General features: G+C 38.4%; 1 protein-coding gene across 1 annotated transcript; it reads right to left on the bottom strand.

Annotated features, from left to right (window-relative positions):
- Nucleotides 1-641: 641 nt before the first annotated feature.
- Nucleotides 642-16,920, bottom strand: TDO2 (tryptophan 2,3-dioxygenase). Its single transcript, XM_057730062.1, has 12 exons — nt 16,824-16,920; nt 16,527-16,632; nt 15,082-15,172; nt 12,757-12,827; nt 11,561-11,688; nt 9,901-10,087; nt 8,577-8,684; nt 5,930-6,041; nt 5,287-5,344; nt 3,913-3,992; nt 3,265-3,355; nt 642-1,220 (listed from the first exon to the last, which is right to left on the bottom strand). Exons 1-12 carry the CDS (start codon nt 16,856-16,858, stop codon nt 1,067-1,069), a joined length of 1,221 nt encoding a protein of 406 aa, XP_057586045.1. The 5' UTR covers nt 16,859-16,920; the 3' UTR covers nt 642-1,066.
- Nucleotides 16,921-18,605: the final 1,685 nt, after the last annotated feature.

Raw genomic sequence — 18,605 nt, 5'->3', positions numbered from 1 at the left:
CCAGACTTCTTTAATAATATTTTGTACTTCCCTCATAACAGAAATTTCACTAAGTATTGCCAGACTGAGCTACAAAAACAAGAATGCCACTCCTGTCTGATCCAAACCCTTGGTCTAACAATTTTTATGCCAAATGAACTGGGTCATTGCTTCATCTGTTTTCCTTTCCTTTCTTCTGGAAAGAACACTCCTCACTACCTCCTTACCTGTCTGGGAGGCAGTGTGCTGGGGTGCGCTCTGACTCCCAGACCATGAGACTTGGGGCTGGGAAGAGTCCAGAGAGGCTGGGAGTCCAGAGGTGCAGGAAGCAGGGACCAGGCCAGAGGATGGAGCTCGTGCGCAAAGGGGAAAAGCAAGGCCAGCACTTACAGAGAAGAAGAAGTGAGACAGAGGTCCTCCAAGCTGCCGGGAATGGAGTTCTCCAGGGACTGGATCCATCCCGTGGACTCTAACCTCCCCAAGCCTCTCTCACTTCTGGGAGCTACTGGAGTAACTGCCCAATAAACCCCTCTAGGTAAGTTTCAGATAAATTTCTGTCCTTGGCCATTAAGAGCCCTAACAAATATAAGCAATGTTTCCAAAACAGTATATCTCAAAAGACTAAATTTTATTATTTACAAAAACTTTTGATTGAACACATCTTTGTACAGAATGACATTTTATGGCATAAGATATTTGAAACAGCTGAAGTTTACAAGCTTATTAAGTATGAAACAATGAGATGATTACATTAAATGGTTACATTAAGGTAAGTATGGGGGATACTAACTTTTTAATAGGAAAACAGTCTAGGTACAATGTTACAATTTAACTGAATTAATTTCTTATCTTAATGTTTTGTCTGATATCATCACAAACATGAGATAATAAAATTACTCCTATGATTGAATTAGTGTCACAGGGCTATATATGCTATATATGCTATATATATACATGCTATATATATGTATATATGTATATACCTATATTACATTAGGAATCTACATTGTCATGAAAATCCATAGAAAATAAAAAAAGAACCACAGACTGAGAAATCAATGTTCTTCATAGATTTTTGCAGGTGATTTTAATCTGATTCATCACTGCTGAAGTAAGAGCTGTCACAATATTCAGCCGTGTAAAGGAACTTATGAATAATTGGGTTCATCTTCGGTATCCAGTGTCGGGGAACCAGATATGTTGAGAGATTAAATAAATCTACAAATACCTTGTACCTGTCACTGGGGAAAAACACATACAGAAAGATGTTTTAGGCTTATTGACATGAAAGATTTTTAAATTTCTCAAATAATGATATTTTGCCATAGTCAGTATTCCATATGACATTATATTATACATTATATGTTACATGTTGTGTATATCAAATAGTATTAACATTAGGATTGTTTCATTTTTATTCCACATCCAAAGTCCATGCCCATAAAACATTATGTGTTTCAGTGATCCAGCCTAGGCTGGTCCAGATTAAAACCTAGAGTTTTATTATTGTCATGCTACCTTCATAAAGGTAAGGGTGTGTTTTTGTTTCTGACTTTTAAAGGACAGGATGCAAAATTATAAATTGAAAGCACTCAGAATTCCTAGTTGTTCATTGGAAAATATCCCCCCGCCATTAAGTTGCTGCCAAGTAAGTGACATGAATGCATTAATAAATTGAAACGCCATCTTAGATTTATAAGTGTCTTTCAGAGTGGTTTTCATATTTAAAAGTGCTTTTGTGTTTGTTAATCAACGATTTTAACTCACAGTTTTATAGCAGAAGGATATTTGTTGCCTTCGAAGTCAAATTTGGGTTCAAATTTTGCTCTTTCACTTGCATACAACTCATGTGACCTTGCACAAATTGTCTAAAGGTCAGTGTTTTGTTTTCTAACGCTGTAAAATAAAACTACAATACCTCCTTCTGACCAGGTCCTTGTGAAGATTTAAGGAGAAAGTGACATACATAATGACAATTCCCTGGTGGCAGAGAAGTTAAGAATCTTCCTGCCAATTCAGGGGAGACAGGCTTGATCCCTGGTCCGGGAAGATCTTACATGCTGGAGAGCAACTAAGCCTGTTCGCCACAACTACTGAGACTGCACGCCACAACTACTGAAGCCCGTACTTTTAGAGCCTGTGCTCTGTAACAAGAGAAGGTATCGCACTGAGAATCCCGCACACCCGCAATGAAGAGTAGCCCCCTCTCGCCACAACTAAAAGTCTGCTCGCAGCCACAAAGATCCAATACAGCCAAAAAATTAATTAATTAATTAATTAATTAATTTTTAAAAAAAGAAAATGACACACTTGACACACTAGAAATGGTATTCATGTTCACTATTCCCACCACTCCTGATGGATGTGCTCATTTTGTACAGGTGATCATTTACGGTTTCATGCTTACAGAATTTATTCCCAGGGAAAGAGGAAATATGTAATGATTGTGAAAATTCAAACTAATAAATTTTGTGAATCATTCAATCTAGTGTTTATCCCCAGGGAAAGTGAAAATGTATAAAAAGGATGAAAATTGAACCTGTGCGTTTTAAAACTTGGTCAATCAGGTAGTAAGGGTAGGGATGAAAACAGTGAATTATAAAGAATTTTGGAGTCACTTTGCTGTACAGCAGAAATTAACACAACACTGTAAATCAATTATACATCAATAAAATTTTTAAAAAGAATTTTGGACACTAAATGTGAACATCTAATTTATTCTTGATTCTCTTTTCCCAGGGGGCCTTGTAAGTTTCTCAGCTGTCGGATGTGTCTGCCTATCTCTATATCCATCTGTCTATAATACCGTGATTACTAAATAAAGTAAGAACACAAATGCCCTAGAAATCTCTCTAGCATGTTTTAAGTGCTCAGTAAATGTTTTCCTCCTTCCTTATAAACAATTTGAAAAGGGCACTCTCTGGAGTACATGGAAGCAGTTTTATAATATAAAGTCACCCCAGCAAACAAGAAACTAGTTTTAGCTGTGTCATTCATTTGGCCAAGAGGACTTTGGCAGAATCAATGATACCTGTTTTAGTCTAGCCCAGACCTGAGCCAGAATAAGTTGAAAACACTTCTCCTTGGTTACCTGGTTCCTGCCCTCACAGGTTATGCAGATGTTAGTAACCCTCTCATCCCAGGACACAAATGATGAACTTCCAGGACTAAGGATGTCTGCAATGACCTCTGAAGGCTCCCATAAGAATCCCTTATCTAAGAATAAACGTGTTGCCAGCAGGTGCTGGTGGTTCCTCAGAGATTGGGGTGGGGGGGCCGGCTTACCTCACTGTAGAGCGCAGGTACTGGTACCCCGAGGACCCGCCAGTGCCCGCCTTGCTGCCCAGCATCCTGTGCACCATGCACACGTGGTTGTCTAGGCGAACACACACATTAGTTGGTAATGATTATTGCCTCAGAGAAAAGGCAACAGGGGAGCTTCACATGTGAGCAAATGAGCGGGGAGGTTGCCCGGTGCCCGCCTGGTCCAGGCTGCACGGTGCATCCATCCATGCTTAAGGTAAGCCTTCGGATGCCACGTGGCGGGGGTAACACTGTGACTTTCATGAGCCCTCGTTACTAGAATTGCCTTCATTTGGCCCCTTCTCCTTTAAAACAAACTATTGAAATTATATTCTCAAGTTGCACTGACACAAAGATGAATATATGACTACTATATGTGAAAACATTTGCTTTGACCTAAAGTTTACCTTTTTTTTCTTCTGATTATCAAACATAGTGTTTTCCTGGGCCCCCAAAGGAACCGTGAGCCGGGGACACTGTGCCTACCCTGTGCACTGGATGGGTTGGCCCTGAGAGAAATTGCTGAGCAGGTTTTTTACAACCGTAGCCCACCCCCACACACACACAAAGGACTGGGGCGGGGGGGGCAGAGGGGAGCTGGGTTGTGGGGTCAGGTTGGGGGGTGCTTACATCTCCACTTGGTCATGAGTGAGTCTATGTCCATCAGGGAAGTCAACAGTTGGAAAGGGACCTGGAACCTGGGCTCTTCCCTGGGGAAGAAAATCATCATCACCATCACCACCATCATCATCACCTTCACCACCATCATCATCACCATCATCACCGTCATCATCACCATCATCACCATCATCACCACCATCATCACCACCGTCATCATCACCATCATCACCGTCATCATCACCATCATCATCACCATCGTGTTCAGGCAAGTCCAGTGTGTCTGGAAGAACACACATTGTACCATCTGTTGGGCCTGAAACGAATGTCCCCTTTGCCTCTTAGGAGCTGTGGAAGCTCTGATCACTCTCCCAGGCTTACTTTCCTCATCTCAAAAGAGGGGATAACACCACTCATGTTGCAGCGTGTATGTGTAAAGAGTCTAGAATATTCCTCAATGTACCTGAAGTAACCAGTCAGAGTCACACCTCACACCCACTCTCATAAAAGGCAGACACGGACACCATCTCAGATTTCCTAGCCAAGAACAGTTAGAAACTTCTTCCAGGCAAAGATATTAAAATGTGGAAACAAAGACTGCTTGTTAAAGTTCCCTGTAATATATTTGCTTCCCTTTTTCATCTAATCCTTCAAGTCTCTCAGTGCATTTTCTGCAGAGGATACGTAAGCCTGAATGCCATATAGTTACTAAGAGCAGAGGAAAAGAATCAAAAGGGTTTTTTTATGCTGCCATTCTGAAAAACTGGATGTGAGAGGATTAAAAAATAAATTCAAGTAAGTAAACATAGTTTGTTTTTTTAATTTTTACTACTGTGCTGTCTGTTGCTCTGACACATTTAATCTATGAAATGCAAAGATGGGCCATTCATCTGCGTGGCTAGGAGGACAGGACACAGATGAATGCCTCAGACACTGTGCATGGTGAAGAAGGCAGGACTTGAAATTGTGGAGCAAGCAGAAAAACAGTTTATAAGGTGCTTTTATTTCATTCTTTTTCATTTTATAAAACAGGAATAACAACATCATTAAATGACAGAACTCATTTCATGGCAGAGTTTTTGAGACAGATTAAACTTTGGCCCTTGAGGACGCTAATATCACATAACATCGTGCAGAATTTAATGAGAAGGATCCTTGATTAATGTATGCATTTTTTTTTCCCCCACTACAGGGATAAAATTGGACTTTTACTATTTAAAATAAAGAAAAACCTCACGAAACTGCATCATTATTTTCTAAGCTTCCCCCAAATCTAAATGATTTTTTAAAACTACGATTACAATGTATAAGGTTTATACTGAATATATTATCTATATCTACTCCTCAATTTTTACTTCTAATTCTCCTCTTTTGATTTGCTTTTACCTGTAAAAATATATCATCAAGGCTCCCTGAAGTGCTCTGTATGATAGCCGTCTTTCTCCTGCAAGACACGAAGCAAGTTTTAATTTAATAGGTAATTTAAGGCACTCATATTAACTTGGCATCATCACCTTAAATAATTGTTACTCGTTTTTAGAAAATAATGTGAATGTTAGTTTAAATATTTTATCCCTTAGCTTGAATTTGGAAAACTATCATTTAAAACATTATTTTAATCTTGGATTTTAAAAGACAAATTTAAATATACATATGTGTACCTTAAATTCTCGAAACCTTTAAATAGCAGGGTTAGAAATCATGCAATAAACAGCCACATACAAAAGGACTTGACCTTTTTTTCTCCTAAATACTCAGTTCCAATATCATTTATGAATATCTCATTGGAAATAATTTAAATAAATTATAGAATTATAAAATAAGGTTTATTAAATATATTTTAAGTCACTTACAAAAAAGAAAAGAAAAACCTGATACAGAAAATACTTAACTTCCATGGCAAATGAAAAATTCCTCGTTCTTATGAGTGGAAATATCAATAACCATTTCCCCCCCCAAGTAAGGTTTAGTGTTTTGATCTCACAGTCTTACATTCCAGGGAAAGGATCCTCAGGATAGAAATGCCTACCTTTACTAAGGAGATGCTCATGGCGTTTTTCATCAAACAAGGACAGTAACACCTCTTTCTGTTTCTGAAATTCAGCCACTTGTTCCTCTTTTTCCTCTGACTCTTCCTTAGCCTGTGGGGGAAACACTGCATTAATATTCCCAAGAGAGAAGAGATTCTCATGTTAGAAAACATTGCTTGTGAGAAACAGGCTAGGCAGGTGCAGAAAGGATATGCTTACGGTATGTATTGCATCACCTAGTACTGCAGCTTGGAAATTATGGCTTATGAGACAGGACCTTCCTCATACCCACTGGTTCTATCCTTTTGTTTAAGTTTAAATGATTTGTTAAACTCAAATATTCTCTCCATAAATATGAGAAATGGACTCAGACGGGCAAACCGTAGGTAACTACGAGCAGTCAATAATGGTCTAATTTTAGACAGCAATTATGTAATACAGGCAGTGAAGTAATTGCACTTAGGAAAAGTTAAGAATTCCTAGTCAGAGAAACTACTAATTCTACTGAACTTCTATCTTCAGTGCAGTATTCTGTAAATACAATTCCTTAGATATTTTCCATTGTTACATTTTTACACATTTGATATCTATTGATTCATTTAAGGAAATTCTTATTTTCCTGCTTACAACACACAACAACTCAGTTACTTGGGCTGGAGCAAAAATCAGTTTCCCCAATTGTCATTGATTTACCAGAACAAGCACACCATGTGGTAAGAATGTGTGTGTGTACTATGGCCAATTGATTATTGATTTATTCAGTAAATGGCAGTCTAGTGATAGAGAAAAAACTGTGAGCAAAAACTGAGTGCCCTGTCTCTATCTGGCGGGACTGAAACACTGAAAAACTTTAAGTTATATTGCAACCATGGGGGCACTTCCTAGGTGGCGCAGTGGTTAAGAATCTGCCTGCCAATGCAGGGGACACGGGTTCGATCCCTGCTCCAGGAAGATCCCACATGCCATGGAGACACTGAGCCCGTGTGCCACAACTATTGAGCCCGTGTGCCCCAACTACTGAAGCCCACGTGCCTAGAGCTGGTGCTCCGCAACAGAAGCCACCAAAATAAGGAGCCCGCACACTGCAATGAAGAGTAGCCCCTGCTCACCGCAACTAGAGAAAACTCATGTGCAGCAACAAAGACCCAACACAGCCAATAAATAAATTAATTAATTAAAAAAATTGTAGCCATGGGCAGTAGGATAAAGGAGCAGTGTTATGCTGTAACAAGTTACAGTAGGAGAGAGTTCGGGAAAGACCGTCCTGCAGAAGTTTTCATTGAACCAGGACCTGAAGACAGGGAAAGAGTTATCTGGGGAAGAAAGATGGGATCTGAAATCTAAGGAGCAGGACTTCCCTGGTGGTCCAGTGGTTAAGAATCTGCCTTCCAATGCAGGGAACTCGAGTTCAATCCCTAGTCGGCCCGTGAGCTCTCGAGCCTGAGAGCCACAATTAGAGAGAAACCCGTGCCGCTGCTAAGACTGGACGCAGCTAAATAAATAAATAAATATTTATGAAGGAAAGAAATTCAAGGAGCGAATTACTGGTGCCTAAGCAGATGCTGAAGCAGTGCATATAAACAAGTCCACTGGTGGAAGAGGACAGAAAGCGAGTATGAGGGATCTGAGCCCATGTGTTGTAAAGCCCATCATTTACTGGTTTGCGAGAGAAACGTGAGCCCACAAAGGAGACAGACAAGTAAGGGTCAGAAAACCAGCTGAAGACAGAAGGTTGATACCAAAACCATGGGGGGAAATGTACAAGAAAATATAAGTAGTCATTAGTATTAAAGCCGTTAGGAAGTGAAGTAAAATGGAGATGAAAATTGGCCATTGGATTTAGGTACCGGAAGCCACTTGTGAATGACGGACAGGAAGGCAGACTGAACCAGGGTGAGAATTAGATGGAGAAAAAGAAATAGTCATGCTGACTGCTGTTCTAAATACCTTGCAAATATGAATCTAATGTAATACAATAATCCTATGAGGTACATAAACTCATATTTTCTATTTTGCCAACAAAAAAATGGGAGTGAAGCAAAAAAAGGTAGCAGGAGGGGTTCAGTGTCACAGGTCACCAGGAAGGGATGGGCGACTTGACCCCTAACTGTGACATCAAAGTCCCCACTTTAAACACTGCATGGCACAGTATCTCAAGATGTGTAACTGAAACAATTCTTTGAAGAAATTTGGTCCTGAAGAAAAGATGAAGCCCCATAACGTGAGGTAAATTGAGGGATCTACGGTATTTTTTTAACTGGGAGAAACTTGACACTGTCTGAGAGCCAATAGGAAGAACTCAGCAGACACATAAGAGTGAAGGAAAGTTATATGACTTAATGTATTTGTTGACTGGTCCTTGGTAAGCCCACTTCAGTCTAGAACTGCTCATAACATGAAATTTTCAATACAAATGAGAAAGATCTGTGAGTCTCATCTCTTCAAAATCTTGCCTACAATAAACCCCTTCATTTAATTTTTTTGCACATCAATAAAATTAAATCACTCATGTAATATATTCCAAGCAGATGCATTAGTAGAAGAAAAAGAATATAAGGAAAATGAAAGATTAAGAGAAAATTACTAAAATAAAATTCAATACTTCTCCTGCAGTAAATTTATGTTTACTTATGGCCTCACAAATACCTGAATCCTTGAGAATTCTTCCTCCAGGCCCTTGGCAATGTTGTTTTCAAGCTTTCCCCAGAAGTTAAATCCATGAGTCTCTAGGCCTGGGGTTCTTTCCAGCCATGCCTGAAGGAAATATTTCTTAAGTGAATGCACTGTAAAATTTAAAGTATGTAAAATGCTTTGTAACAAACATTTATGAACTCAAAACAGAAATTTTTCATGGTTTTGAGAAACAAACGTCATAAGTTTTTTGTGTGTAAATATTTCTCTTTCCCTTCAATTTCTTCAGTTATAAAATAACAGTATTTTATTCTCCTAATCTTGAAGGTAATCATATTAATAATATTTACTCTTTATTAAGAAATATATTATTACAGAAATCCCAATTTTGTTCCATAAATCTATGAACATATCTATATGTTTTTTTAATGAAGTCTTCTGGTTTATTCTCAAAATAGTTTGTCTTAGGAGCTGAAGGAATCATAACATGTGTAGGATATGATTTCTTCTAAGTGCTGAGACGCTGTATCCTTAGCAACTCTGAAATCAACTAACTGCTCAATTATTTTGTTTCCACAGGATTTTAATCTAGAAATAAAACCAAATCCATGCATCTATGTGGGTTCTTGCCTATTTATGGTTTTAAAATTAGTTTTGTGATTCTTTTTATCTCTATAAGCTATTAAATAGCATTATCTACAACATATTAATGGAAATCTATATTTATAATGCCCAGGGGATTAGTGAGCAGAGTATAATTCACTAAAATAAAAATATAATTTGCAAAGGAAGAGTTTTTGTCAAGGAAATCAAAACTATACAACCCTTGTTTAATAATTTACTTATGCAGAAACAAATTAATAATTTCTCAAGACCATTTACAGACCCACAGAGAATTAACATATGAAGGCAAAAAGTCCAAAGGATAGAATCTTGGTGATTTAGTTTCATTGAGAAACATAAAAAACTTGTGGAACTTTTCAATTATGGAATATTTTAAAGAAATAAAGCTCATTAAATAACTATACCCAAGTTAAAAATCAGCTAATCAAATATTGCTTAGCAGGAATATTTAAAAAGATTTTTTAAAATAAGATAAGGAGGTTATTAAATATTAACATATCATTGATTATATAAATATCTCTGAAGTTCTCAAGAGAGCTTTTAATATTTTATTCAGTGGAATTTACCAGTTGAAGTATTTTTATAAATTCATTTTTCTCTTATTTACAATGAATGCAACCCAATTTTGATATGAGTTTCAAAATCCTGATTTCACAGAAGCTCAAGTAACAAGATGTGCCGAGTTAGACGTTGGCAATGGCCTTTGCACACGTACCTCCACCAGCTGTAGGAGTGTCCTTTCCTGCTCGGACTTCAGCAGAAGTTCATTGTCTTTTTCCCTGAAGTTATCACGGTAGTGTCTTCTGTTGTAAGGGACCCTCAAGCTCTGAAGAACCCCTATCTTGTTTTCTAACAGTCGGAACTGCAGACTCTGGAAGCCTGATGCTGGGGATAAGTACTCCCTTTGAGAACAGAACAGGGACGCAGAAGAGGAGGGAGGAGAAGCTTGTCATTATCAGTCCCTGTAAGGGTCTCGTCTACGGGGACAGGTGGTCAGTGTGACTCACCCAGGTGTCACCAAGCACAGACAAACAGCCTCCTGGGATTGGACTTCACCAAAATCAGGACAATGAGTTCCTAGCCATCATGGTCGATGCTGGTTGATGTTTGTATAGTTTGTAACAGGTCATGTGTGTATGTAGGTGTGTGTATGTCTATGTGTGTGTGTTTACATGTATACTTATATACACATACACATATATGCATGCCTGCATACTAAACTTTTCCTAAGATAAAAACAGGTGAACATTGAGCAACATTTTTTATTCAATAGTGCTAAAAGTTTCTTTATAAGTATTATTCAAGGCAATTCCCTGGTGGTCCAGTGGTTAGGACTTGGCACTTTCACTGCCGTGGCCCAGGTTCAATCCTTGGTGCGGGAGATCCCACAAGCCACGAGGCCAAAAAATATATATTATTCAATTTCTCCTTAAAGTTCAATTTATTAATCTCACTACCTAGTATCATATGAGACTGGTGAGACACCACAAGTAAAATGAATGGGGTGTTGCCCAACACAAAATAGGGCGTCACAAAGTATGATTACTCCCACCCCACACAACTCTCACCTCCTTACGCATTTCCTTCGGCTAACTGGTACTAAGACTTCAATTTACTAAATATACGACAAAGGAATTCTACTACTTTTCATCTGACTGTCAAACATGTAGGAGACACTGTCTGTTCCATCATTAAATGCACCTGATGCTCTTAGGAAAATTTCTTCTCAATGTGGGTTATGAAAAGAGTTTTCATAGACAGATCGAGCAGTAAATGGATACGGAGATAGTGTCTGCCTGGAAATGTACCACTAAAATGTACAGTTCAGCTGCTCAATATTCTGTGATAGCCTAAATGGGAAAAAATAATAGATACATGTGTATGTATAACTGAATCACCTTGCTGTACACCTGAAACTAATACAACATTGGTAATCAACTATAGTCCAATATAAAATAAAAATTTTTGAAAATTAAACTAAATTTATAGTTCAATCCATAACTTATATTGACACTTCTGCTGATATGCTTCTTTCTATATCACTCCTATTTCTCTTTTATGTTTAGTTTTTAATCATTTAAATTTAGTTCTGTGTATTATATCAGCCTTTTCGGCCGTTTTGGTAAGTTGTCTGAAATCCTTTGGGGATAAAAACAGGGTGCACAGGATGAGCTGAAATTAATGGATGTCATGTTCGTATGTAAAAGGAAGGGATGAAATATTTTCAATAGCTGTTTAATGCTTGTGGTGATGATTCCCAAGTGCTCCCAGTGACAAAGGGTCAGCAGGAGAGGCTCCTCATGTCACACAACACAACATGCAGCCCATCGGAATGGGAGGGTAGCCCCTGCGTGTTGACAAAGCCACGTGCATACCTGAAGTCGTTGAAGTCCAAGGCTGTCATGGTCTCCAAGACAGAAAACTGCTGGACCAAGAGTTTGAGGATCACCACCACCCGGCTCATTCGGGTTACAACCTTCAGCATGTTCCTTTCATCCCTGACCTGGGGGTTAGGACATGAAACAGACTTATCACTCCTCAATTCTGGAAGACACAAGGTAGGGTATAAATAACAACACGTTCCTGTTGATATCTCGACTTTAAAGAGGAATCAGCACTAAAATGTGCCTTAGGGAGATGTTGAGCTAAGAGCAGCTCTGAATTGTGTGCAAGGAATGTCTGCAACATCACAATCATTAGTTTCTTTAAAAATAGAAAACTCTGTAGAAGAACAATTTAAGTAAATTCTGGAACACAACTGCCACTGATTTCAAAGCAAATGTCTCTCTTAGTTTTGCTTTAAGGAATAAAGGTCAAGGGAACATGGGGACTTGTGAGTCAGGCTTAAGCAGACACCTGAGTCCCGCTGCTCTGTCCTGAGGGGCAGGAGTAGCCACAGAGATCGATGGGGATTGTGTTCACAGATACTAGAAGGGCACTGTCTGTGGACTGATATTCTCTCCTCTCCAGCCCCCTTGGCGCAGGGGCTCCAAGCTGGGGGACCCAAGGCTGTGTCCTGTGTCCTCCAAGGATGAAGAAAGGTGTGTGGGCAGGATGCAGGCTAGGAGGGAGCCTGAGGGAGCATCACTCAATGCTCTGCTCTGCCCTCCTCCCACCCCAGATCCTCCTCATCCTCTTCTGGCTCCTCCTCCTCCTCATCTCTTTTATCTTTCCCTACCTCCTCCTCTTCCTCCTGTCTCACTTTCCTCAGCATTGTTCCTGTCTTCCCATACAAAAGTTCATTAGAAATACAATTCTGGCACCTACTTATGAACGAATCTACATTAGCTGTCCGACTGGCAATCCACCATCATTCATAACAACTTTTTTTAAGGGGAAAATATTGAGTTCTAAATAAGGGGCTTAAAACTAAAGTTCGAAAGGAATCTTAAAGCGAGGGTACGGTGATAATAACACTGGGAAAATGTGACTAAACTCTTCTCCACTAGAAACTCTTTTTGCCCCCATTAAGTAATAATTCCACCATTTGGTGTTAAACTTTTCCAATTAATAGTATGTTCTACATTCTCCAAGAAAAGTATGAAAACAATATTGTGACATAGCAACTCACATGGCCATTCTGAAAGATCTCACGAACGGAATCTAATTCCCAGAGGATTTGCTTAAACCAGAGTTCATAAGCTGCAAGGAGAAGATCATCGTCAGTTGGAAAGTTATGGGAGCCTTTTGACTATAATTATATGAAAGAGACAGTTAACACATTGAAAGAGAAATAAAAGTTTAATTTAAAAATCAATGAAGGCCAATATAGCCCTATTTTATGCTACAAAAAAATATTGGTGATAAAAGTTATAATAGCCTCCTTTTACTGAGTGTTTGACTATGCCAGGCATGTTATTTATATGCTGTACAATATTTTCAAGTTGATTTCTCTCAACAAAATATTGTTAATGCCTTTTAGGATAAAGCACATAATCATATGACAATGTTTTTGTTTCTAGGGACTTAGACTGAACGTGGAGGACAAGCTATGAACAGGCTGAAACTCTATCATATTCATCTATTTCCCTCAGTTCCTAGCACAGTGTGGGCATAAGATAAACACTGGGTGATTATTTTATAAACAGATAAATTAAATAGCCAATGTAGTCATTAGAGGAGGATGGAAATCAATTATCTTAGGGATAGAGAGTGCATTCTGTTTGAGCAAAGGCTGTCCCTCTGTCCTAATTAAGCGAATCAAATTATACCTTTAAATTACATTTAAGGAGACTTTCAGAAATCTAATTTCCATATTTGGATAAAAAAAGCATCCCAATTATTTTCTGATCAGCTTATGTATCAGTTTTTCAGGTTTAACTTTGGGTAACTGGTCCCATGACCCACTGACTACATGTTCTGATGTAAGGAAAATCTCCCCATAAGATGCTGAGAGCTACCATTTATTGTGTGTTTATTACGTGCTATGCTAATGCATGGTATCTCAGGTCACCCTCACAAGAACTCTGTGAATGAGGAGAGACAATCATTCTTCCCATTGTATAGATGGGGAAATGGAGAGAGTTACTGGTCAAGAAGCCTGACCAAGGTTACACTATCTTTAATGGTAGAGGTGGGATTCTAACAAATCTGATTCCAAATGTGTGCTGCCCTGCTGTGACCCCTCCTCTACTGATTTTGTCTTGGTACGAGCCACCAAGAAAAATGTCAACAAACAAAAGAGGAGACGTAACACATTAAACCAATTATTTTCCATTTTTAACTTTTTTTTTTTTTTGGCCTCAAAGAAGTTGTTCATATCAGCCAGTCATTGAAGAAAACAACCATTTGAGGAAAAGATGCAAAGAACTGGCAAGATAAGGAAACATCTAGAAATGCAGCACCGACCAGCGTGAGTCACTGGCCCTGGTGAGCCAGAGGGCAGTGTTATGACAACAATCTTAGAGGAATCTTAATGTTTTCGGGTCACAGACCTCTGTAAGACACGTATTTGTGAAATTTTGCACAAAATTTCACAGAGTTCAGGGACTTCCAAAAGTCATGGAGTCCTACTTTGAAAACCACTACCCAGAGGTTAAAAGTCTGGAGAGGATGAACGCATATTTTAGACAAAATGTACATTCCTGTTTAGCACCAGCTTTCTATAGGATATGTAAAGTTACAGTCAATGGGAGCGAGCTATTTCTTCAAAATGGTTTTTTAAAGTTCCGAGTTGAAAATACCATATGCTAACGCATATATATGGAATCTAAAAAAATGGTACTGATGAACCTATTGCCAGGGCAAGAATAAATATTCAGACATAGAAAACGGACTTGAGGACACGGTGGGGGGTGGGGTGGGAGAGAAGCTGGGACGACGTGATAGAGTAGCATTTATATACACTACCAAATGTAAAATAGATAGCTAGTGGGAAGCTGCTGCATAGTACAGGTAGATCAACTTGATGCTTGGTGATGACCTAGAGAGGTGGGATAGGGAAGGTGGGAGAGAAGCTCAAGATGGAGGGGATATATGTATAAATACAGCTGATTTACTTTGTTGTATAGCAGAAGCTGGCACTACAGTGTAAAGCCACTGTATCCTTAGTTATACTCCAGTAAAGATCTGAAGAAAAAATAAAGTTCTGAGTTGAAAAATAGTGACATCTTAGCTTGCAAATTCTTTGTGAATTTCAAGAGATAGAAAGTCCCCTTGGATTTTGGACAAAGTCCTACCTGATCCGACAAGCAGTGAAGTAACAGAAAGAAGACTGTTATAATTTGTGGAAGAGGGTCCTATGAGAATTTATGTGACAGCAAAGTATTCACAAACATCCTAACAAAGGTGATTCTTTACTCTTCTGCCACCTTACAGTTAAAAGCCTTGTAATGTTTCTCATTACAGATGGGAAATTCCTATGAATAGTTATTGTCCAACCGTGTGTGCAACTTACCTTGATGAGTTATGATAAAAAGATGCTCATCGTGGATTTTATTTCCTTTTATTTCACTTTGAAGTTCCTGTGCATTCAAAACTTTTTCCAACTTTAAACAAATAAACAACAACAAAAAAAAAGAAAAACTGATTTTGTAGAAACTTCCAGTTACAAGATGAATAAGTTATGAGGATCTAAGTTACAGCATCATGATTATAGTTAATGACAATGCAATATATAGTAGTTCTCACCACAAAAAAAAGAAATGGCTATTATGTGACATGATGCAGGTGTTAGTTAATGCTCTGGTGCTAATCACTTTGCCGTATGTAACTGTGTCAAATCAACATGTATATACCTTAAATTTATGCAATGTTATATGTCAATTATATCTTGATAAAACTGGAAAAAAAAGGTTACAAGAAAACTGATTTTGAAATGGCAAAACTTAATTTTTACCAACTTTAATAAATAAAATGGAATACTGAAAAAAGTCCCCCAAATCCCAAATGCTAAGGAACCAATCTACTTTCTTTTAAACAGTTAACGTTTCTTCATAAAGAGTGAGTTGAATTTATGAGTTTTATTCTTTTCAGAAGAAAGTATATTTGGTAGAAATCTATCATAACAAATGCTGTTACCCTCTTTGAGAAATCTTGTTCCTTCCATCTCCTGAAGTGAGTGTAATAAAAGCTTCATAGCTCGCTTAGCCTACTGTGTGTCTGCTGCTCTTTTATTCTCCTAGAGAGTCAATTCTAAGATCTTAACATTGGCCTATCAGCTCATCCTTAGAAACCCACCAACAAGGGCATCGAGGGCTCTAATCATTTCATATCTTAAATATAATCTCCAGGGACTTCCCTGGCGATCCAGTGGTTAAGACTCTGTGCTTCCACTTCAGGGGGCATGGGTTCTTTCCCTGGTTAGGGAACTAAGATTCCGCATGCTGCCCTGCATGGCCAAAAAAAGAGACAGAGAGAGAGAGATAAAAACAGTCTCCAAATACTTCTTTATAACATCCTTCTTTCATCTAAACGTATGCCCTCAACATTTCCACTCTGCAATAAAGAATTTAAGAGAGAAAATTTTCTGGCTGTATTTGCAAGTATCTAGGCTGGGATTTAGTAACCAGGTCTCACTTATATGAGTTGTGCAACGCTTGTCAATTATCTACACCTTATCTTATCCAGCATGCTTCTCGGCCTGGATTCTGCATTCTCTGCTTTTATTGTACTTCTGTCAGGTAGGTGAATCTTCACCTGCAAGTCTCTTGAATTGTTCTAACAAAATGTGATAAAGCGTACATTTGTATGAAAAGAGATATCTTTAGGTCCAGAAAACCACTTGGTGACTGAGAAAACAAACAAACAAACAAAAAAAAACACCAAATGTGAAAATGTCACTTAGCTGAATTTAACTCCTAAGAATGAAAGCTAATCCTTGTAAGGACTCTTGCCACTTACTTGCAGGTAGTTCCCATAGATAAGGCCTCCTTTACTGGCTCTATTCACACCCGTTTGTGATTGGTCTTCTTCCCCGCCTTGTACAGTGAGATTTTTAAAAGCATATCTGCAGATGAGAGAAATAAGAAGGAAAAAAATAGAGCTTGAGAAAGTACAGTAACTACCTTTTGAAAGTAGATTATTAAATAAGGAAGAAGGGTGACAGTTTTCACCCTTGCTTTTGAAATTCCAAAATTTGTGTTCATAGTGGACACTCCTAAGCACTTAACCATACTTAGCAAAGAGGTAAATACTCACCCAAAGTTGTTTCCCAAAAACGGGCACCCACTCATGGTGAAGACGCACAGTCAGGGGAGCCCTGAGCTTTGGCTCTCGCCGGGTGATGTCTCTGACCCCCCAGATGTTCCGCAGCTGCCTTTATGGACCCTGCCCACCCTGCCCAGCCAATCAGCCCCTCTGTAGCTCTCAGCAAGGCTCCTGTTTCAGTTGGTACAGAAGCTGAACTTCGGTAAACTTTAGAGTGGACTTGTGTTTGGGACAATCTGTTTGCTAGAAATGTGAGCATTTTGCCAAACAACATTTGACTTGTCAAGTTCTGCTTTCACAGCCAAAGTGGCAAGCAGTAAATAAATTGATAAGAGAAAAAGTTAAAAAGTCCAAAGATTTAACTATTCTATTCCAAGAACACATCTGCATAGTGTTAATGTGTATAAGAGGATGAACTTGTAAAGAACAAATATTTATTCTCTCAGTCTCAGATTTGCATATTCTTACAACTCCTAAACCAAAAACGGACCTGAATGTCTCTGGGGAAAGAAATTCACTATGCAACAGAAGCAGGATTCATGCTTAAACCCCATTTCCATCCCCTCTGCAGAGTTCTTCAGGCCTGAATTTCATCTAATGATTAGCAGCAGTTAGGCTGCTGAACTGAATTGGAATTTAAATGCACATTATTAAATTACTGGTCACGTGGGCACCCTGACTACAGGGCAGTGGGAGTCATTCCACTTTGTCTGCAGATAATTTTTAAACAATACTAATGTGCCCAGAGTTCCAAGCACTGTCCGTGAGAAAGTATTCTTTCTAGAAAACATTATTTATTGGTCTAAGTTCTAACTGTTGCTTTGAGGCCCCTGGAGCCAGGAAAGAAACTCCATCCCTTGTCTCTACCCACCGCTGCAATGCACAAAGAACCGCACAAAGAGCCACACAAAGAGACGGGTCTTCCTATTTACCTCACCCTCCAAAATGGTCAATTTATGTCATCAGAAGTCAAAAGCTTCATTTCCAGTCTTGGCTGATTAATTTGTGATATGGGAAAAGTAATTTAACATCTATAAACATAGACTTCTTCAGCAAAAAAAATGAAGATGTTTAAAATTGTAATTTTGAAGATCTTGATCCACCCTAAAATTCTGATTTTATGCCTATAATAAATTGTAACATTCATTTTTACAGGAGGAAAAATAACATGAAAATGTTATAAGAACTGGGAAATCATCTAAACCACATCCCTGATCCCCCGTATTCCCTTGGGGTTTTTACAGATACCTCTGGCAATTGCTTCTTCCTGGGACAGATGTTTGTCAGCAAGAGAGACAGAAATAGTTCCTGATGCTCCGGCTCAGACTGCCTGGAAGCAGAAAACGTTTAATAGCTCCTATTTCTCCACATGGTTGTTCAACTAGGTACATATTTATGAAGAATACAACTATGTAATTGATTCTATTCTCTTTAAGCCTTTCAGCTGAGAAGTGTTCTTCACTTACTGGTCCCCAGACTAGTGAAAGAAATAAAGAAATGTTTTTTTCACTATAATTAGAAAAATTAGATATTTTAGAAGCAAAAAAAAATGTTCTTTCTTATTTTAAAATAATATTCAACTTGGATGTTCTAAGTAATGTCAATTCAGTGGCTCATCTGAGCAACTCGAGAATTAATTATTCATAGATTTGAATTCAGGGCATCAGAGAAATCCTAAGTTAACCTAAAGTAACTACAATAGCAACCCCTCAAACATATATATTCCCATTCATTTTTGCAATAGAAAGTATTATGAAATCTATGACTGGTTAT

The sequence above is a fragment of the Hippopotamus amphibius genome, chromosome 3, assembly GCF_030028045.1.
Source record: "Hippopotamus amphibius kiboko isolate mHipAmp2 chromosome 3, mHipAmp2.hap2, whole genome shotgun sequence".
In the NCBI taxonomy this organism is placed as follows: Eukaryota; Metazoa; Chordata; class Mammalia; order Artiodactyla; family Hippopotamidae; genus Hippopotamus; species Hippopotamus amphibius.
This window is presented reverse-complemented; position numbering and strand designations above follow the sequence as displayed.

Coding starts and splice junctions, on each gene's coding strand:
- TDO2 (XM_057730062.1), bottom strand. CDS start 16,858: ATGAGTGGGTGCCCGTTTTTGGGAAACAACTTTGG. Junction 3,993..5,286: donor TTGATGATATATTTTTACAG/GTAAAAGCAAAT, acceptor TTTCTTCCCCAG/GGAAGAGCCCAGGTTCCAGG. Junction 1,221..3,264: donor TACCTGCGCTCTACAGTGAG/GTAAGCCGGCCC, acceptor GTTTTTCCCCAG/TGACAGGTACAAGGTATTTG.